Source organism: Amphiprion ocellaris, chromosome 6, assembly GCF_022539595.1.
Source record: "Amphiprion ocellaris isolate individual 3 ecotype Okinawa chromosome 6, ASM2253959v1, whole genome shotgun sequence".
Classification (NCBI taxonomy): domain Eukaryota; kingdom Metazoa; phylum Chordata; class Actinopteri; family Pomacentridae; genus Amphiprion; species Amphiprion ocellaris.
The window spans coordinates 31,190,332-31,213,004 of record NC_072771.1 but is presented as its reverse complement, the minus strand read 5'-3'; the positions used below and the strand labels follow the sequence as shown (position 1 = coordinate 31,213,004).

At 38.0% G+C, this 22,673-nt stretch overlaps 2 protein-coding genes across 3 annotated transcripts; one reads left to right on the top strand and one right to left on the bottom strand.

Annotated features, from left to right (window-relative positions):
• Positions 1-575: 575 nt before the first annotated feature.
• On the bottom strand, positions 576-6,036 carry cdo1 (cysteine dioxygenase, type I). Its single transcript, XM_023264443.3, has 5 exons — positions 5,778-6,036; positions 4,549-4,626; positions 3,479-3,636; positions 2,745-2,914; positions 576-1,590 (listed from the first exon to the last, which is right to left on the bottom strand). Exons 1-5 carry the CDS (start codon positions 5,945-5,947, stop codon positions 1,561-1,563), a joined length of 606 nt encoding a protein of 201 aa, XP_023120211.1. The 5' UTR covers positions 5,948-6,036; the 3' UTR covers positions 576-1,560.
• Positions 6,037-9,207: 3,171 nt separating this feature from the next.
• On the top strand, positions 9,208-22,552 carry LOC111564694 (adaptor related protein complex 3 subunit sigma 1). Of its 2 annotated transcripts, XM_023264434.3 has the most exons (7): positions 9,208-9,486; positions 14,864-14,955; positions 15,762-15,873; positions 15,977-16,048; positions 17,009-17,116; positions 18,523-18,564; positions 21,705-21,844. In XM_023264434.3, the coding sequence occupies exons 1-6, from the start codon at positions 9,418-9,420 to the stop codon at positions 18,556-18,558; spliced, it is 489 nt and encodes a 162-aa protein (XP_023120202.1). In that variant the 5' UTR covers positions 9,208-9,417; the 3' UTR covers positions 18,559-18,564; positions 21,705-21,844. The 2 variants fall into 2 exon arrangements, with proteins under 2 accessions (XP_023120202.1, XP_023120201.1); XM_023264433.3 differs by lacking the exon at positions 18,523-18,564 and having other exon boundaries at positions 9,219-9,486; positions 21,705-22,552.
• Positions 22,553-22,673: the final 121 nt, after the last annotated feature.

The window sequence follows — 22,673 nt, the reverse complement described above, 5'->3', positions numbered from 1 at the left end:
CCATAACTGCTACCTACTCTGTTATCTGCTCAGTCTGCAATAGTCTAACTAAATATGTGCGACTAACACAGAGGACAAGGTGAAGTATTAATCGCTCGGTAGTTGAAGGGAATGAAGCTTTGCACATACACTCCTTCCCATCTTCGGTAGCACCTTATCGTTTGAATTCATTCACGAAAACATGTTTGCTCTGACACAGTTCTTGCTTGCCAAGAAGATACCAACTAGACGTCCATGTCTAGTACTTTAATACTGTAATCAGTGTACCATTGGCATAATCTATTTATTATACAGTCTCATGACTGTTCAATATTTCCATCAAAGCAAAGTACAGACAGAAAAACACACAAGTGCATGACTGGTCCCAAGCAGAGCTTATCAGTATTTCCTGAACTAATGTAATGCACTTTTATGTGACTATCACTGTACCATTATCAAACTGACCCAACATCCTATAAATATATTGCACCGTACATATTTGAGACAAAGAAAAAAAAATTTTCCCCTCAGCATTTGCTATATATATATATATATATATATATATACACAACAGGAAAAATGAAGACAGCACAAAATTATGTGAAAGAATAATTGTGTTTAATGGTAGACAGTTATGGCCAGATTTATCATTTACTGCATTACAGAAATCATGCATGTGTTTGACAGTGCTATGAGAGGTGCTACGCTGTAGAGCTACATACTATATAAATACAGCTACAATCAAAATATGCCAAAATCCTGAGAAAAAGTAAGAGTTTCATCTAAACACATTGCCTGCTAATAATACAAAAGATTCCCTCCCCAAAACCTCTCTTGGTCAGAACTTTAGTATGAACACATTTTAGGAGCTTTCTGATTTCAACACTCCTGCAGTGAACAGGATACCCTGCAAATAAATTACAAGCATCGCACTTTTAAAAACAACATAACTTGAAAGCTTTACATTTCTTTTCCCAAATGCAAATAGAACAAACTTTTTTTTTCTTCTTTTAGTTAGACTGTACAAACAATGTTACATTCCATGACAATTTCCAACAGGCATTAAGACAATTTTGAGTGGTATAAATCAACAGTAAATACAGCTATAAAAATACTCCACTAAAAACAGAACTGTTGATTACAGAACTGTTTTCTTGAAATATAAAATTTAAGAGAAACATTATATATCCTCCTTTTTTGAAATGTTAAAACTCTTTGACTATGGGCCATAACCTTACAAAAGTGTGGTTACACAGGTCGTGGATGGACAGGAATGTTGTTATTGGGAAAGGGTCTTCTCAGGCCCTGCAAACAAAGGGCAGACTCAATCCATGTCCAAGCCTATTCATGCATTCGTCCTGTGCTCATCAGTATTTGTCAAGCTCACACTGGGCAGCGATAAAGCCATTCTAATTACTGGGGTGTCCTTTTGAACCAGCCCGCTTCTGATTTTTAAATGGGTTGCTTAGTCGTAGTAGGTCCACATTTCGCCTCCCCAGCAGTTTCCCTTCAATCAATTTCATAGCATTGTCATTTTTAAATACAACTGTCTTCACCGTCTGGAGCCTCCTTTGGTGACCTTTAGTTGTTCTCTTGTGAAACGGTGGCCTCCTGAGAAAAAGATAATATGGAAAATGTGGAGTTAAGTCATTACATCTCTTTTAAGTCCAAAGTTAAACCAGGATTACTCAAAGTCAAGTTTTCCAACGTAATATTGCACCAAGTGGCTATTTGACCCCAAAAAACAACCTCAGATCACAACAGTTGTTGAGAGCAATGAGTGTATGTCGACTTAAGTTCATTGTGTACTCACACTCATGTTCTCCTACTATCTTATCTCCTTCGTTTAGTGTTGCAATCTAATGGATGTAACAGTGTTATGGTCAAGGTATGCTTATACAACTTGCAGATTTTAGATAAGGCCAATGTTGTTGGCAGAGACCCTTTACTGTAGCTCCTGTTGTTTTACCTCTTTATATCTCGTATTATGTCAAATTATCTCTACTGTAATTCAATACGTGTTCAATTTTGGAATTTTGGATTTTATTTAACGGTTAAATTGGACTAATTTGATTCTCATCTGCCATTAATATCAAAAATATTGTGAAATGTTTTCACAAAGACATGATATTACAACATTTTAAAAGCACAAGCAATTCGAAACACATCTAATGGTTAGGAAATGGAAACCTTCTGTTAATTCCTGAGTCTTCAGGGGGTGCTGCTTTAACTGCTCATAGGCTCTGCTTAATGGCAGCAGCAATAAACTATAAAAACTTCCCACTTCCTGCTAATTAACTAACTTTGAGGGGTGGAGACGTCTGTGTTCAGCTAACAGTTTGTCATGTTGCTGTGTGTGGTAGTGTACCATAATATGCAAAAAGTAACTCCAAGAATAGGTGTGTACTGATGATTTACTGCATTGATTCGTAGATTGGAAGCCTCACAATGTGCACTGTAATGCAGTGATGCATTTATATAAGCAGATCTTTTGTACAAATTATGAACTGTACCTCTGAAAAGGAAGATCTGGTAGGGTTTTGCCATGTTATAATTAAAAGTTTCTGCTTATTGTCGCAACATCACTAACTCTGGGATTAGCCTCCGGCATTTACAGTTTCAAAGATTACAGCCCACAGAAAAGGATTTTGCAAAGTTTGGACTTCCAAAGGCAAAGAATATATGTCAAAAGAAAAGCTTTTTTTCTTGATTAATAGCAACTTTCTTTGAATGTGAATGTATGAAAGTCATAAAAAGTTCCTTACAAATGGAGTCCTTTCTCCGTATTTGCTCCAGAAGGTCATCTTGACAGTGTTCTTGTGGCCTGTACGCTGGTCGAAGGTCTGGCAGTGATCGAAAGGGGGACTGTACAGGTGCAAACTCACTGCGCTCTCTGTGTGGCTGCCATTTTCCACACGATGCAGACCAATGGAGTCTAAAATATGCACACACACACACACACACACACATGCATGAACAAACAACATATGTACATAGGAGCTTTTACCACTGGAATGCTGTGAAATAGGACGGAGTTACTGGAAATGATGTAACCAGCGACAAAGACCAAACCTCACACCTGGGCTCTGTTTGCTTTGGGGAAATACTAAAAAGCATTTGAGGCAAAAACATAAATGCTGTTCATTATAAAGTTACAGCTGAATGTGAACTCCAGTGAGACCAATCTGACATCACATAACAGCAGAGGTTGGAAACTTGGGTATTACTGAGCTGTAAAACGGTATTAACTGAAGCCAGCCAGAGACACGTCACATCAGCATATCTTAAACCACAAAGAACATTGTTCAAGGCCTGTTTGTTTTACTGTGCTGAACACAGCTTGATCATTTTGGACACAGCAACATAACAAAGTGATGGTAACACCGTGTTAAATACTAGATTTACAGAATCACACATCACCCTAATGCACAAACATGCAGATATCAATAGATGTAAGTGGCAGTAGTACTGAAGGAGCATACAATCTTTCGTTTCTTACCATTTATGTAAGCAACCTTGTTCTCCTGAAGGATTCTTTGTGACTTCTGGACCATGTCTCCCTTCGCTTTGCTTTCGGGCCACTCGAACAGCGTCTCCTTCAGCTGACCCTGCAGCAGCTTCATGAAACAATGGGAGTCTGTGTGGTCGTGGATGCTGCTGCAGAGCGTTAAAGGAAACACAAGTGTACTGTGTCAGAATACGTCAAGACTCTGGGCTCTTTGGGACATTTAGATGAGAAGCAAAGTTGAAAGACTCTCTAGGAAGGTAAAAATATCTGGGGATTAACGTGAGACACTTTGGGTCCTGGAGTTTGTCTTGTTAGAAACTCACAATGAAAATACTGTGAACAAAACCCCTTAGACATCTATGCTTGTAATCATTAGTCCTACCACATCCCTACTACTGCATTTTCTTATTGAAAAAGATGAAAAAACCTAGAAACGTCGTCTTTACAAGAGCAACGATGCATGTTTTACCACACAGCAGCAAAGTGCATTTAATAAAACCACTTGTTAACAGTGGTAGATTCGTACATCAACCGGTTTTTCACAGAAGTAGATAAATTAATAGCACTGCAGGAGGGTTTTGGTTAAAGAAATGTCTTTTTCTCATAGGAACAACAGCTGCTGATGCATGTCCTACAATATGTCATTTCATGAAAAGTGTCCTAAAGGATTGCAGCACATCAAGAAATGATCAAACTTGAATAAATGCATTATTTTTAAGTGTTCAGGTGACACGAGTACAAAGTGGGGCATGCAATAGATTTTGTCAAATAATGTCGATTTACGCAACATTTCTGTCAGTGACTAGAACACTGGACTTTCATATCTTTGTTAACTAACACAATAAATGCCAGAGAAAAGCCCTTGATTAAGTGGCAAACAGTATACAACAATCTGATTGTTCAGAAAATGTATTCAATTAGTTTAAATCTGGTAATAAATGAGACTGTGTTAATACATAATGATATTTTTAAGAGATTACTTGACAATATAAATAATAAGCCATCATATTAACCTTAATATCTGCAGATTAATTATTCTTTTTCACATGAAAGTATCTCACCTGCCGTGACCTTCACCCCAGCAGAGAATCATGAGGTTGAACTTCCCGTTGCCCTCGTCAACCAGGTTCCTTGTGTATCTGCAAAAGAGGGCAGTTTGTTAAATTAACATGTCATCATATGACACATTATTCACTTTTGTTGAATTTCTGATGAAAAGTTTTCCAATGACACTCGAGAGGAAGTTAGGAAACTTTTATTGCAAAACTCACTTGAACTGGAAAGTGTCTTAGTCAAGTTGAAGCATGAAACAGACAGTTGCTGGTTGATTTAAATGTCCAGATATGATAATTTGATTTTCACTTATGTGGCTAATGTCAGGTTTCCACACAGAAAACCTGCATGTAATGACCGCTGCTTGAGAAAAACATATGTCGATGGAGAAGCTACAAGTTAAATGTGTCATCTGCATGAATATTGATCAGGATCACTTTTTTTCCAGGCAGAACATCCACTACCCTCCCCTCTGTGTCACAGGCCAGCCACTGCCCCTTCCTGTTCTGTGAATGTTTCGTCACCCTGCGCATTTTGTGCTCTGTACAAATGAGTCAACCTCCAAATATTTTCGAGGCAGCTGCAGCTCCATGGTGGAGCATCGATCCCTAAAAAAAAAAAAAGAAAAAAAGAAAAAAAGAAAAAAAAAAAGAAAAACTGGCGGGTGTGTTTCCTTTCTGGGTGTTGATTGGAGGACCCCTTTCAGCCACCCTCCATTGAGCCTCCCGGATCAAAACACTGGGAGCTTTTTCAATAGAGCAGCCACACAGGAGCCCCCACTGCAGTGAGGAGTAAACAGTTTTCCATGTGTGTTTTTTTCATGAATAACTACACAAATATAAATTATGCAGGCTAATTATTTTTAATTCAAGCAATCTATGAGGAAAGCTGCTCTTTAGTATGTAGAAAACAAATGTTTTTCATTCCAATATGATGTTTTAAAGAGGATAGTCATTTCTAATATTCTAATAGGATAATAATAGTAATATAAATTCTCTAAAGTAAACGAGTTATGAGTTGAAGTTCAAGAGTGCTTTTTGAATTCAGCAACATAAAATACATACTCGAAATAGATTTTTCTTCTTCTTTTTTTAAGTGATAGCACAATTTAAAATGAGTTAAAACAGCCCATCAGATCAAGGTGCATTAGCAGAATAAATGTGTAATATCTGAATAGTTACTAGAAGATTATAAAACACAACTTTTTTTCTTTTCGTTTTTTTTTTTTTTTTTTTACCTGTACTGGTCAAACTTGGCATATTTCTTCCATTCCTGGGGCTTGCTCTCATATGATTCCATGATATGTTGGACCTCCTCCACATTGATGCTGTCACTCTCGAAGAGCTTGTGCAGGATTTTGATCAGGTCGTCCAGAGTTTCTGGCTTCACCACCTCGGTCTGCTCCATCTCTGTATTTTGCAGTTTGCAGATAATTTCTCTCGAGCTTAAGAGAAAATAACACTCTCACAACAGATTGCTCTTCCAAACTTTGCACAGTGCTTCACTTTTTATAGGCTGGCGCTGCAATTTGGGGGCGAGCTGGTGATGGACTGTACCATTATGGAAATGGGTGAACGCCCACAGCTCAGAGTCCAGTTTAAATTAACTTTGACATGAAATATTGCACAGGAAAAAAAAAACAGCAGGCAGCGTTTTCATCTCACTTCATCTGTAGAAATGACTTTAAATTTATTTGGTGTGTTTTAATAAAAAATGTGCATTCATCTCACACATTAACAACTTGGACTAATCCTCTTTGAGTGCACCACGTTGTCACAAACACAACCTCCTTCTCCCCTCTTTTCCCTTCTTTCTCTCTCTCCCACTGAGGCATTCCTCTGACAATAGCTGTGCAGCCTCATTCTGTGGCTCTCAGAAACTGTCAACAGCACAGTGGCCAAGGTGTGTGCAGAGAAGAGGCTCACAAACAAGTGGGGCTGGAAGAGACAAACGTGGAAAAAAAAAGGACTCGAATGATATCAAGGATGGTTTTGGAAACAGAGGGTATAATTTGTGCTGCCTGAGAGTCTCGCTTCCTATTTTCAGACGTTTAATCATCCTTGTTTTGGTTGTATTAAGTCAAAGAGATGAAGAATGTGTTCAAAAGCTTGACAAATAGACTCATATATATATATATAAAATAAAAATTACTGAAATATGTAAAGGGAAGGAAACAAAAGAATGAAAACTCGTGTCTGCATCTTTCTGACACACTGTTGTCACACCAAAAAACATTATCAGGTACACGATGATGGGTTATGCAATAAGGACCTGCCGGCTTTGTGGGTGTGGGTGAGCGTCGGCAGAAAATCACTAAGGTACTTAAGTCTATGTTATGTTATGATGAGATAATATGCAGTTAAATGGAAGAAAGTATAAAGAAAAGTAGCCTGAAAATAACCCACTGCTAGGGAAAATGTACATGGAAGTAAAACCTCTTATTTGGCAGTTGAGTCATCTACATTTGGGTGGATCCAAACCTGTGCATTGTTCCTGTCTGAGATGAAAACTGCTTCAGTAGAGAGGATATTATTCTGATCAACAAAAGAGCAACCCAGCTAAATGCTTTAGATTTCTACCTCCCTGTGCATTGCATATCTTCAAAATCATGCTCAACCATATGCTTTTGATATCACAGCCAGCATTCTCCCAATGGGATGTTTCTGGAATTGTTTTTCACTCAGTCCTGTCTCACATTTTCATCATAAATCATTCCTATACATGCAACACATTCCTTCTCAGACATATGCAGGCCATTTACTCCCAGTTCTCCACCTGTTTCCCTTAAAGAAAAGAAAACTCACTGTGAAGTTACTCTGCATCACAAATGGTGAAGCTAATGTGTTTGTTTTTGCATACAGTAAATGTCAGATACCAGCAACGGTGTTAGAGAGCTGAGTAGCACAAGAACTCTTTCAAGTATTTGAAATATCAGACAGTCTGAGCAGCCTGCTTTCACATTTTAGAGAAAAAAAGTTTGGTAAAATTTAATTCCACTAGTTACCAAACAGCTGAGCTGAGATATTCCAGCAGGAAAACTGAATATGTGTTTTATGTGTGTCAGGGTGTTAAAGGAAACCCCTCTCTGGTTGAGGGAGAGTGATTTTACTGGAAGCATAAAGCTGGAGAACTTTCCTTGCATCAGAGGTTGAGCCAAGTTTTCCTGTGAGCTGCCACATCATCAATACCAGATGTACTTTTGCTCCACCTTCTGGCTGAAACTGTGCATCTACTTTATCCAGCCGGGACCATCCATATAGAATTAGAAACTAAAGCTCTTTTATGACACTAAATCATATTTACGGGCAAATGCAAAGTGTTATTTAAACAGAACACAGCTATATGTATTGATCATATCTTGTATTTCTGTTCAATTTGGATTAATATAGAGTAGAAACAGTGGCAATAAATGATGGTTTAAATCTCCTATTTAGGCCCTGAGACATTTTTTCCCCCAATATAAAGTGAGTAACTTGTTCTCACACTGACATATGTCTAATCCAGAATTGCTTTGTGAATCTGAAATATTTCAAATGCCAAAGCAATGTGGACATGGATTTTTCTTCTTAAATTTCAATTGCTTTAGTAAATTAATTTATAATCCTAAACATGTTGTTTTGATTTTGTCTGCTCATACTAACAGCAAAAGAATTACTGACTTTCTAAATAAATTTTTCTATTAGAGAAAGTATGATCTCCATAAAAGCAACTGTACAAAATCACTAATTATTTATATATATATATATATATATATATATATATATATATATATATATATATATATATATATATATATATATATATATATATATATATATATATATATATATATATATATGTATGTGTGTGTGTGAAAATAGATGCATGCCCAGATTGTGATTTTTTTTAAAAAAGCTTTGTTGTACTTTTTTTTTCTTTTCTTTTTCTTTTTACTATGGACACTGGTAATTAAACAATATTTTCTTGGACAAAGTCCATGTACATTTACTAATATCTATGGATTTATTTAGCGTTTACAGTTTCTATTCTGTAGATTTACTAATAAATGTCTTATTTTCTCCCTGTGGGTACGCTGCTACAACAACAACAATTAAAATGTTTACAGTAAATTTAGAAAAACATAAAATGTCGCTGTTATTTATTTATTTATTTTTGCTTAAGTTTTTAGGACAAGATTGAGCTGCTAATACACTTACTGTTGTTTTATGGATTTACTTAAAATTTGTACACTATATAAAACTGCCATACCTACTCAGAGTATTTATTATTTTCATGTTTTTTTTTAGTACAAAATGCTTTTTTAAATAATGTTTACTAATTTTATCCTTTTAATGAATATTTATATAAGGCTTCTCTTGCTATTATTCTTGATTTTATTTTTAAATCTGACTTTGAGAAACGCATAAAGTATTCCAGTGTACCTTTACTGTAATGTCCATTTGCAAGTTTTATATTGTAGATTTATTATTAAATACACCAAAAAATTACGGGGTTTTTTTTGCTTGTTTTTTCGGATTTATTTCATAGAGTACACTGCATGATTCATTGTAACATCACCTTTAGTGACAGAAATAAATAAATAACCACTTTATTGTTTCCCTCTTTGCAGCTGTGCGCGGCGGAGGTTTGAGCCCTCTCGGCTGCTGTAGCTCCGGGAGGAGGAGAGAGTGACTGGTCCTTTGACGTGGAATATTTCCGTAAAGAGACGATGGAGGAGTAGCAACGTGTAGCTCGAAGCTATCCCGTGATAACCTTAAACCGAGACGGGATTTAGCCCCGAACCCCAGTCAGATCTGGGTTGACCGGAGCCGACGGACACCAGTCTGTGACGGACTGATCCCTTTGTGCTCCCCGCCTCCCTCCGACCAGCTACAGTCATGATTAAAGCCATCTTAATATTCAACAACCATGGGAAACCGAGGCTGTCTAAATTCTACGAGCATTATGTGAGTACCAAGACTGCTTTTTGCACTGTTGCTGTTATTTCTGCCTGTGTATTTGCATGATTGATCTGCCAAAATGGAGAAAAGTAATTAAAAAAATCATCAGCTGTGCACGTAATGTTACTTTTTCACGTTTTCTCATGCCATCAGTTAGAAATCACGCATGTAACAGGCTGATTGAATGAGAAGGAAGTGTGGACTTTTACTGCTACAGTGGGATCCTGATGGCTAAGATGTCAGCGGTGTGTCCTTTTAAAAATATGAATAATTTAAGGTGTGCAAGCCGAAGCGGGGCGATCACATTCCTAGTGAGCCTGTATGAACAGGACTGTGAGATCCAGCTGTGGAGGAGAGGAGCACACTGGACTGAGTTCACTGTTTGTGTCACATGACTTTAATGACGCCCTTGTGAGTGACTCGTGCTGCCTCCAGCTCCAGACCCTCCAACATTCACTGCTGCTGCCATGAAGTGGGGATGGCATCAGCCAGAGTACCTGCTCCGCTACTGGAGCTGAAGGTAACAAATAGACAGCAAGATTGGATAGATTAAACCTTTATTGATCCCACAGCGGGGAAATTTACAATGTAACAGCAGCAGCAAATAGAACAGAATAAAAAGGAGAGCAGCACACAATGCACACAGTGCATCGATATAAATATTTTCTCCTTCTAGAAGAAAATACAAATGACAGCTTATGTAATGTCATTTGCTGGGCAAGCTGCGTTGGCTTGTTCTCATAATTGGATTTATTTCTCAAAGCTGGCTGCCTGCCTCCATGTTTAATACTAGTATAACAATAACAAGGTGGAGTACACAGAGCCCCGACCAAGCAGCTGAATGATAGTGCAGGAGGAGGTGTGCTGCTCCACCAGCTGACACAAACTTAAGTTGGGTTCTCAAATTGACAGATTTTTCTTGCCAGATGGCTTCTAATTTTCCTACACCTTATCACAAGACCTGGTTTTTCCATCCCGACCACATTTCTGGTGACACTTTCACTCACTTTGGACCACTAATCTTGAACTTGAAGCCAGAAACTTGGGCGTTGATCACAACCTCAACTTTAATTCACGCATAGAGACATAAATCACACAGACTGCCAAGGTTAAACCCAAAACATCATTGAACAATTTGGAAGGATGCTTTAAAGAGCCTTAACTGGCCTGGCTGATTATTGTGGACAATATTTGGCTTTTTTCCGATAATCCCACCTAAACAGGAGGGCATCCTAATTTAATCAATCCTGTTTCTGTTTTACATATTCCATGATAGTCACCCTCATTAATGAAGAAGCCTAGTTATGAATGACAGGTTTTCTGTTATCGCATGCTGTTAAAACATTACATTTAATGAATATCTGGCCCAAATATCGGTTATCGGACTTTCTTGATTACCAGTTATCGGCATCGACCCTACAAACAAACAAACAAACAAACAAACAAAAAACACCCATATTGGATAATCCCTACTGCAATCAAGGGGTGGAACTCCTATTTTGGGTTCATAACTGTAAGCTATAAAGCCTTATATGACTGTCTACAAAAACTCAAGGAAAAGAAGAGGAAAACTTCGAGCTGGCTGCTGTTGCTCCAGGACAATGTGTTCGTCCACACAGCACAGGTGGCAGAAATGAGGTTTTGAACTGTTGCCCCATGAACCTGTCTGACCCAACCTGCACCGCCTGACTTCTGCATGTTTCCTGAACTGAAATCAAACTTGTGTAGTCGCCGTTTTCAGAGTGATGATGAAGGCATGCGTGCAGTTGGGGAGAATCTAGAGGCTCAACATGTGACCTTCTTTAAGGGAGAGTAAAGCTTGAACATCGATGGACCAAGTGGATTGAAGTTAAAGTAGACTATGTTGAGAAATACTGCAAAAACAGTCTCTCTCCTGTGAGGTATTCTCTTGCCTTTTGAGAAACTGCCCGTTTACAGTCGATTCAAATCTCAGCAGCAAAACTAGTCGCAAAACTTTGACGCAGGGAGCTGATAACTCCTCTTCTGGCTTGTCTTTTTTCAACTATCAGTACACATCACACTCAAAAAATTAGCTTGCAATCATATAAAACACAGAAAAGCAGTAAATCCTTAGATATGAGAAGCTGGGGATGTTTGACACAGTTGCTTGGCAATAAGAATGAATAAATTAGCAAAATAGTTGCTGATTAATTGTCCCTGAAGTGATTCAGCTCCAAATATCCAACGGCTGGTTTGGCAAAACAAGACGTGTGTGAATGTCACCCTGAGCTTTAGGAAAATCATAGTTTACTGTTATCTGACATTTATATACATAATGATTAATCAATAACAACAACAACAGCAACAGCAGAGAGGTAATTGAAGCTTTGTTCTGTGCACTTAAAAACACAAGCAAGTACAGCAGAGACTCAACTGTTCAATTAATTGATTTTTGGCGAACAGAAAAATCAATTGACAGTTTTTGGTTTTTTTTTTTAGGAGTAATGAATGATTTATGTCATATTTCAAGAATAAAAGCAAAACGATTCTGTCTTCATCATTGCAAATTGTCCAGTCTGATGATTTGATGCTCTTCTCTGTTTAACTTCGTTGGAAAGTCGATACCTTGAACTGTCAGTCAGACAAAACAAGGCCTTAAATAAAACATTTTATACTTTTAATCCTGCACTCAGGTAGGAAAACAGTGCATTAATTCATGATCAAAACAATCCTCAGCTTCATTTTTTCACGTTGCACAATCCCTTTATCGAGGTGGACATTAAAGCGTGGAGGATAAATTGAAATTCATTGGATTATAAGGAGCCGATGTAAACGCCATCTGTTACATTACAAGCCGAGGTGTCGGCTTACAGGCCGGCGGGATATAATATTTCACACGTACTGCGAGCTGAGAAAACTATCCCCGGCGTTCAGCTTATTTAAGTTAGTTTATTGTTAAAACTGGACCTCGGTTTGCGTTAGTGGACGTGCAGACGGTGTAAGGAAGTGAGAGATGATGTGTGTTGACTGGTAGAGCTGAAGAGGCGTTGCTGTGTTGCTTAAAGAGGCTGTTGGCTCAGACGTAAAGCCCAAGCATCTGTCCAGTCGAAGGGGAGAGGAGAGGGAAAGAAGTGCACAAACACCTTCACAGCACACGAATTTTACTTACCATCAGTGCAACTAAGTGTCCAGCATTTTTGTGTAGCAATATAGAGAGTTTAGTTCTACAATTTGAACAAAATCCACCCAAAACTCAAAACAATAAATAGAAATGACTGACTGCACTGTTGGTTGATTTATCCCAGCTGATAATGCAAATTTCTGTCCTAAACTGTAGCCTTGGCTTTGAATTTTTGTCTTCAAACACTTCAATTTATTCTCCGTAGTTTCATTACTATAGTTTTTTTTTAACATAAAGATTGAATAAATCGTTTACAATGTAAGCAGGTATAACTGTAACTCCTCCTGTGCACACCCAAAAAGTGGACTTGGTGTATGAAAATAGAATGAATTGCAATGTAGTGAAATTTAACTGTAATGATATAAGCAGAATATTAGCAGAAGTTACAATTGCTGTCACAAACGGTTCATTAATAAACACTTAAAATGTCTTTTTATATACTTACAGCTATATCTCAGCCTGTGAGAGACCATTTTTGAGTTTGCTCCTCTTGCATTTTTGCCCTTTTTGGACAGTTTACAGCAAAAATACGGCAAGCAAACATGGTCACAGTCAAACTGGGATGTTGTTAGAGGTTATGTGCCACCTGTATGCTCTTGATTTTCTCCCACGATGAAATTACAGTAGAGCATTGCTGCCGCTGTTTCCAAAATGTAGAGGAAAGTTGATGTTTCAGAAGTCCAGATGTGATCCAGAGAACAGCACAAGAACCGGAACCCTTTTGAACATCAAGCAGTTTCTCAGTGTTTTATTTGCTCTTCTCACATTTTTGCTCACTGTAGACTCATTTTTCACTGGGATATAAAATCCTTCATCTCTGTGGAAACAACACAACTGTACCTTGAAGTTGAGAGAACACAAAAATGTCTTTTGTGCAGTGTAACACAGTTAAATTGCCATAAATAAAAACAGAAAAAGGAAACATGATGTTTTTAAAAAAAATATGTATTTATTGTCCAAAAAAAAAAAAAAAACTTGGAATCAACATGCACCGACTTTCTTTAAAGTTTCCATGGGGGTGTTACAAATGCAGGAAAAATGTTATTGCTCTATAATATAGATAGTTTGCTATTTGGAATTTTATTATTGTCTCCTATCTGCTGTGTGTGAACTCAGCCTGCAGGTCAGCTGAAAAGTCAGTGAATTTGTGTCACATGACTGTTGGTCACAGCCCAGTCACTCATGACTTCACATTTGTGCAGAGATGCACCGATATTTTGTTTTTCATAGGATCTGATTAGAGCTAATGATTGTCTTTTGGTAGTTTTTAAAATTTGCCATGTAGAATACAGTGTTTTTAAAGAAATATCATGATCTAAGTTCAGATTTTGGTAATTTTTCCAATCAAACGTCATGTCACATGTTTACTTCAAGGGCTGTTAAAAAGTTGAAAACGTGATGCTTCCTTCTGTTCTATAATAACTTACTCTGATAAATGGCGTCACTTTGGTGATTTATTTTTCTTCAAATAGAGCCTTTCGAACCTGCTTGTGGTTTCTGTAGTTCAGTGGGTTAAAACTCTCGACAAAAGGCACATCCAAGTGAAAAGTTTCTAGTAAAGGAAAAACTGCTGCTATTTTTCAGTCTTGCTTCTGTATCATTAAACTGTGGTCACCACGGCCCTGCAGGTTTAGTGCTACAAGCCTCATGACCCACTTGGCTCTCCAGCCAGCTCCACGCTGGTCTCCCTCCTCCCTCCTTGTGCTCACTGACCTGTTATGGACCCTGAAAGGACATTAGCACCCTTTGGTGAGGCTGCCTCAGTGTTCGAGCTGCAAACAAACAAGGTCTGATCCAAGATTTTGATCGCCGAGGTCACAGTGAAAACACAGGATGACATGTTTTCGATGCTTTCTCCTGTACTTTCTCACATGATTTTTTTAAATCACAAAACATGTTTGCCTTTTAAGCCAGAAAACAATCTAATGCAGGAGATTCTTGGTGACTTGTCAGTTTAAAAAATGCCACAGGATATTTGGGATTTTAAACACAATCCCATCCACTATGAGATAAGCCTGCTTTGGTTCAGTTTGCACACTAAAAATCACTGCTTCTGTCACCTCTGGGGGTTACGGTTTGTTTGGATATGACAAAGGAATAACAGAGGTGTGAGGAGTCATTAATTTACCTGTCAGGCCTGTGTTTTGCCTGGTAGCAGTGAAATGGCTCCCTGGAAGCAATGAAGTGCCTAAACAACACATTGTTTACCATCTCGTCTCTGTTTATTCATTTCTCCTGCAGAGTGAAGACACAGAGCAACAGATCATCAGGGAAACCTTCCATTTGGTCTCGAAAAGAGATGAAAACGTCTGTAATTTCCTAGAAGGGGGAATGTAAGTTGTGAGCTGACTGTGTCTAAATGCTAAATACGCGGGTTTTAACTGAGGACATAGTAGGAATTAAATACCCCAGCAGATGCAGTGTTACAGGAATTCATTTCACGCTATAGTGAAAAAGTCAGCGGGCTTTAGGAAAGACGATCGATAGTAACAGTGTTTGTTTGATGTTCATCATTCATGAACGAGGAACTAGGTGTCCTTTTACCTTGTGAAACTCCACGTGCTCTTTTTCCCGCTCGACACGGTCTGTCTGCTTAAATGATATGAAATTAAAGCCACATGAGACATAAAATACAATTTAAAAAAAGCTCAGTTAGGGCATCACAATTACCAAACATTCAAAGCTGTTAGAAAAATCACTTTATTCACAGTTCCCCTCGAGTGATTACACAGGATTCAGGGAGGGTTACAACATTTCCTGTAGCTACACAAACACATTCACTGATTATTTCCAATCACACCCAGCAGCAGACCAGAGAAACATTATTATATATAAAATTAATATCTTCTCATGTTGGTTTATGTTCAGACTTATATTTGCATTTGTTGACTAAGGACTGTTGTTTCTTTGAATATGAACTTATTTACTTCATGCTAATTATATCAGGCCGTGCTCATGGTAGTGTGCAGTGTTTTTCTGTATGTGTGGGTGTAAATAGTGAACACTTACTTTATAAGCTCAGTTTAATTCTACTATTCACCCCTTTACAGCATCTTGAGCTTCAGTGTCCACTTAGAAATCTCAGATAAACATTATGTGTCTATTTCCAAAGATGGTTTTCTTGTCTCCTATGTTCCAGGTTGATCGGGGGATCAGACTACAAGCTCATCTACAGACACTACGCCACACTCTACTTTGTGTTTTGTGTCGACTCCTCAGAGAGTGAACTAGGAATTTTAGACTTAATCCAGGTAAAACCTGGAAACTGTCACCATGTTTGGCAATCGGTGTTGTTCTTGATTTGTTTTCGTGTTACAATCAATGGCAAGTCTGTTTTCTTTGCCCCATTTTCAGGTATTTGTGGAAACGCTGGACAAATGCTTTGAGAATGTCTGTGAACTTGACTTAATTTTCCATGTTGACAAGGTAGGAAGTTTTCGAGTGTGAAATAATGTGTTTATAATATTGATTGAGTTTCGGAGCTTTGAAATGTACTCAATCTTTTAGGAAACCACAAATCAGTTGTAATATTCTGCCGTAGTCGTTATGACTTCATGTTATAGTGTCACACTTATCTGAAGATCTGTCTTGTGCTGTAACACATTGTGTAACAGTTGTGACATTTGTGGCTTCAAGCAAGTGCTTGATACAGGAAATGTTGCAATTTAGAGCTCATTTAATCTGTTCATTAACTAGTGAAATGACTTGATAGTCGGTTAATTATTTGAGTCATTTTTCATGCAACAAAAGGCATTTCCTTATCATAATTGATAGGAAACTAATCGTCTTTGGATTTCAGGCTACTGCTTTAATGAAACAAGCAAATTAAATATATTTTGTAAACCTATGGGAATTTGTAACTGCGTTTTTCACAATTTTCTGACATTTGTAGAAAGCTAAATGTATTAATTAATTGAGCCAAGAGGTGACACCTTAATTGATCATGGACCGACACTACTGTAATTTTGATTGCAGCTGTAATGTTCTTGCAATAAATCTTGTCCACTGTCTTTAAATATTACTATTAAAATGACAGATAGGTGGAAATAAGAATGCAATGTTTTGAAAAGTAAGAAAGCAAAATGCTGTTATTTGTTGACCTCAACGAACCCATATTATGCTCAAAGACATCAACCATTAGGAAATATTTGGGGATCAAAAGTGAGATTCAAAAAAAAAAAAGATTGCATTCAACATTACAAAAGTAGCTTTGTACAAAAATGCAAAAAATATTGACCAAACTGTCAAAAATGAATACCGTTTGAGGAGGTATCTCTCACATTGTGATTTCATTGGCCACCCAGATTCTTCCGTATCTGTACCGCAGAAAACCTACCCAGGAATTAGCCTGAGTCTTAAACCCTGTGGATGTCATGTTGTTCCCAGGTCCACAACATTCTGGCAGAGATGGTGATGGGCGGGATGGTCCTGGAGACCAACATGAACGAAATCATCACGCAGGTGGACGCCCAGAACAAGATGGAGAAGTCTGAGGTAAGCGTGACCCTGCCAGTTCAGTGTATGTATGACCTGACTGTACCTCCAAACCCTCTGAGGTATCGTATCCAGTATGCAGGCATGTGTGTATGCTGCACCCTGCATGCGTCTCTCCACTGACCTTGTGGATGCTCCCTACCTACTCTTGAGTGTTTGTGCTCTTTTTCGGCCTCTTCTCCTGCTGCTGCACTGCTCTCAACGCAGATCAAGACTCGACATATTCTCTCCTGTAGAAAATACAGTATCATAGTCATCACTTCTGCCATTATTGCGAAGACTTAGCCGCACCATTTGTCCAATGCACCTCCAGAATCTGTGACCATTAAACCTCCCATATCATCTAAATTTGACATACGGTGATGAAAACAGACTGTGTCTTTACATGCTCATTATTCTAGAGGAGAATGTGAATTTTCTATGCTGTTCATGTCGGAGTAAATGCTTTTCGAATGTCCAGAAGTGAGTGTCCTTGCTTAGATATTTGCTCTATGCAAGGACATTGCTTTGCTTCCCATACAGCTTCTGCTAGCAGATAAGCATTCATTTAATTACTGGAAAGTTTTAATCAGACAGACAGCCAGAGACAATTTCATGAAATGATTTTTGTTCTGCACAATGTGGATTTTAGCCTGTGATTGTCCGAGACCTAAACGGCACTAATGATCTGGCTTTTCCTTGCAATTTAGTTGCAACATACTGCAACGTCTAAACGCTGAGTCAGTGTTTTTTTTTGGGAATCCTATTTACATGTACAAGTCACAAAGTTGTAAGAATTTGATGTATTTCGTCTGCTTACATGACAAAGTGAAGGGTTGCATTGTCAGGTTTTTAACTGGCTGATCAGTTGTATGCTCTAACATTAGAATTTTGTTAACAAAGTCTATTTTTTTTCCTAATAATCTGAGCTGCATTGTGTGCTTTTTAACCAGACAGAATCTTCCTTTTTCAATTGACGTTCTGTAAGCAGAGTCTCTTACTGTTCTACGATCATCAGAGCTGCTCTGTCTCTTCCCTCTTGGACCTACCGTAGACCACAGAGTTTGTTTCTCACACTGATGCTAATTGAAAGTGACGCTGTTCATTTATAGGGCAGCGTCTGGGGAACAAGGAACGAGTTGTTCTTCTTCCAAACTGGCAAAGAACGATTAAGCGGCATCAGTGTTATTTCATCAAACTGATTCTTCTCAATTTTTACCTTTATATATGTATATATTTTTTTGCAACAAAAAAAATATTGCGGTAGAATGTTAATATCACTTTGGAGCTTACAGATGTGGTGTATGATAGGTCCTATCACTTTTTCTGTGGAGATAAACTGTAATTACTTTAATCTGCTTTAACATTCCTCATTCCTCTTTTTCCTGACCCTGTCCAGTTCTTTCCATTCTTCTCTCTCTTTACAGACGTTTATCTTTCAGTCTACCAGGCAGGACAGGTAGACACAGGTACTGCTAAATTTACAACCAAGCACTGTAACTTTAACAGAAGTTTACTCCCCCTTGAGTCTCTCCATACGGCCCTCCATGTAATAGAAAACTGACGTCACTAACATGCAGAATGGATCTTTCATGGCAGACCCAAAAATGCTCTTTAACTGGGAACACAATACATTCACTTTGCTGAGGGTGCAGGAGGAGGACAACATAATGTCGAAACGCCTGACAGTGTAATACAATCCAGTGTAATATTTTGATAAATTTGGTCCAGAGAGGTGATGGTTCACCTCTATGATCCTTTTTGGAGCCCTGGTTTGTAGTGCTGCATTGTGTATATTGTCAGGAGTACCTGCTTTATTGTCCATCCCCTGTAAATCAAACAAATATGAATTTAACAGGTGCGATGTTTTCAGCTTTCAAGGTTTTTGGGGTTTTTTTTTTAAACATTTTTTCGTCATATCAAAACACATTTTAGGCAAAAATGTTCATTGTTTTATTAGATTTGTTGCATGACCGTTAAAATTTATCCAACCTAAAATGATGTAGTGGAAAAAAGAAATAGTTTGGCATTTTGGAAATATACTTATTATCTTTCCTGTAGCGATAGCAGGACTTTCATGTCTGGATTTTAGCTATGTAGCTGGAGCTAGGTGTCTAGCCTCAATAAAACCCATCAGCGCCTCTAAAGCTCACTGAAGTGCAGCTTACAGGGAATTATTTGCTGGCCTACATCTTGGCCAGAAAAGACACAGAAATTGCTAGTGTGAACCATGAAATAGTTTGGCACATAATCTACCAATAAACACTGAATTATTTTGCTTGTACACTTTAGTTTTTGTACAGCGAGCTATACAGGTACTAGTAGGTGAATTTTGTCACCTTTTGACAAAGCCAGGAGACTAAAGTTACTAGTTAATTTAAATTTCCCTGGGTTTACTTTCAATACACTAAACTGCTGGCTCAGACTGCATAGTATGGACAGGAGAGTGGTATTGATCTTCCCATCTAAGCTTGATTTACACTTCTGAATTGAAGCTACCTATGGCGCATCAACACATAAACATAGACCCTATGCTGTAACCAGACATGCACCTCATCAGAAACGTAGCTACAACTGTGTTACAGTGCACCGTGTTCACAGGGATTGTCATTTTGATAAGATAATATTTCTGTGAAACCTAATTTAATACATAGTAGACTTTAACTATATATGACTTGCTCATAGTGCAAATGCAATAGCAAGTATTCTCCAAAGGTGTAATTTTCTTGTTTTCATAGAGCCACCAATCTGATCTCATCAATCAATTCTAAATTCTTCTTTCTTTTCTGTGTTGCGATATTGTTGCTAAAAGTACCTGATCTACAACATTCATTAGCATCAACTCGAACATGATCTGTTTCTGAAACTCAACACATGCAACCCTGCACAGAAACCCTACTGGTAACTAGTGTTTTCGTTGTGTAATTGCAAAGTGACAGAGAAGCGCCACTGCAGAAGGATAAACGCTCACAACTGTATACATCCAAAGCAGGGGGATAAATCAAGCTGAACTCGAAGCTAGAAAGTGAATAAGCATATTTCTTAAAATGTGTTCTTTAAACTACATGTAGTTTGTGTTAAACAAAGCTTCTAAGCTTTTATTGCGTGGTTCTTTAGCACTGATAATCCTCCCAGACAGGAGATTGGCTGGGCAGTGGGTGAGCTTTTGAAAGGCCCTCTGACTTACAGTGGATCAAACCACTGTTGTGTGCTACACAGCTGCTGTTACTATTTCTGTGTACGTTAGTCACACAGCATTTGATTAAAAAGCCACCATAATGGACTTACATAGTGGCTCTCCAGGCGACCTACTGTGAGCCAAAACACCACTCCTGATCACCGAGCCTATGTGCTGGATCAGCATTCCTCCCCGTTACAGACGTCTTTCCGTCCAACACAAGTCTCCTTGACTACTGGCAGAGGGAGGAATGCCCCTCAGACAAGCGCTCCATTGACATAACCTTGTGGAAAAGAGAAAGGGATTAATCTGCATTCCAGACATACTTTGCGGGTGTCATATCACTAAAAAATTCACAATGTGTTTCTGTGAGAGGTAATAAACCTGCAGTTCTCTGTGTTTTGAACCGTTTGCTCATTTTTGGGTCAGTCTGCTAAAGATTCAGTTGGGGGGGATCTCTAACCACAGTGATTCTCAAATGTCACACTCGAGACAAAAACATCAAATCATTCAGTCTGCACGGATGAGTTCAAAAAAATGTCTGTGCTTTCCTTAAAAACACTAAATTCCTCGCATAAAGTTTCACATTGAGATTCATTGTGTTAGAGTGAAGAGCCTCCTCTGTCCCCTGAGAGTAGATTCCTCATTGTAGTTTAGTACTAGTAGACTTACAACCTTCTCATATCATCAGACCTTAACACTTTAGATGTCTAAACTGCACAATATTCTTGTTCCTCTATTCACAAATATGTATTTAGACAGAAACACTTTAGCTACAGTCATGTGTAGGCTTTCCAGAAGTAATTCGACCCACTAGAGGTACAGTATCACCTGTGTAATTATGGCTGATGCACACGTTCTGTACATACCTATCTATCCAAACATCATTTCCGTCTTCATATCCAAATCCATTTTTCTGCTTTACCCAATTCTCTCCTCGCATTTTTACCCTAATCGGTCCTCAAGAGTCCGGTGGGTCCACTTTCCAAGCAATGCTGCCTTCTGTCCATTGGATGAATGTCCAGTACTGCTCAGTACATCAGAATTAGTGAATGAGTGGTCTAGTGTCCTCACAAGCTGACTCATAATTGGCTCTGGTTGTGATGTAAATCCTTCTAGAAACATAATAATGCATGTGCATATGACGCTATGAAGGCATCTGAATGTACATTTGCACACGTCGTCTGTCTCAGTAGCTGTCAGTGCTTTTGCATTTTGTCAGCAGTTGACTTGTTTAATTTTTTTTCTTTTTTTTTTTTTGTCTAGTAGTCTGTTTAGCACTGTGTGTGTGTGTGTGTGTGTGTGTGTCCAGTATTCACTGTTCAGTGTATGGTTGTATACAGCATGTGTTTTGCTTCACTGGTTTGTATCTTATCAACCCTCCTTGTGTGTGTTTTGTGTGTGTGTGTGTGTGTGTGTGTGTGTGTATAGGCCGGTATTGCAGGAGCGCCTGCTCGTGCCGTGTCAGCTGTAAAGAACATGAACCTGCCGGAAATGCCCAGAAACATCAACATTGGTGACATCAGCATAAAAGTGCCAAATTTACCCTCCTTCAAATAGTGGCAGCGAGATCCTGAACCTGCAGATGTCAGCCAATGTTTACTGTGATGCAATCTGTTTACCAAAACCTCAAAAATTACTAACTTTTATCAAAAATTATACATCTTGAAGGTACTGTGTAATTTGACACTCCTTGTTCTGGTGTTATATCTTTGTTTTTCCGATTAAAGAATGTTTTTTTTTGTGTTTTGGGTTTTTTCTTCTGTTTGAAAGAAAAATGAAGTATTTATTTATCAGTGGTACATTCCTTCTGCCCCACTGGAGATTGACTCTTGACATTCGGTTCCTGAAGTACAGATCTGTGTCAGTTTGTAACTGAAATAATTTCACATACTTTAGTGTTTACTCTAAAGAGAAAGCCTGGCAGAAGAAAGTGACATTTTTGACAGTCTTTCTGGTTTGGCTAATCCAAACCAGAGAAATCAATCAAGGAAGAAAGTAATGAAACCATTTCAAATCCCAAATTGAAACAGGTCTGCGACAGTATTGAAAAGTTATACATTACAGAATATTACTATAATGCAAAATATTGCTGATATGCTGTGTGACAGAAATATGGGGAAAAAAAAAATATATATATATGCTGAAATGATTTTTTTCTTATTTGTATGCAAAATATTTTTAAATGATTTATCATGTCTTATCAAAATATTCTTAATTTTCATCTGTGCATGATTTTTTTCTCTTCTTTTTCAACATAATAAACTGTCGAAACTCGACCTGTGTTTGGCTCATTATAGTTGTACTATTATCTTACATTATATGTGTTTGACACAGTGCATTTACCAACATATTAAGAAGAACAGCATATATTACATTTTCCCTTGATATTCACTTTAA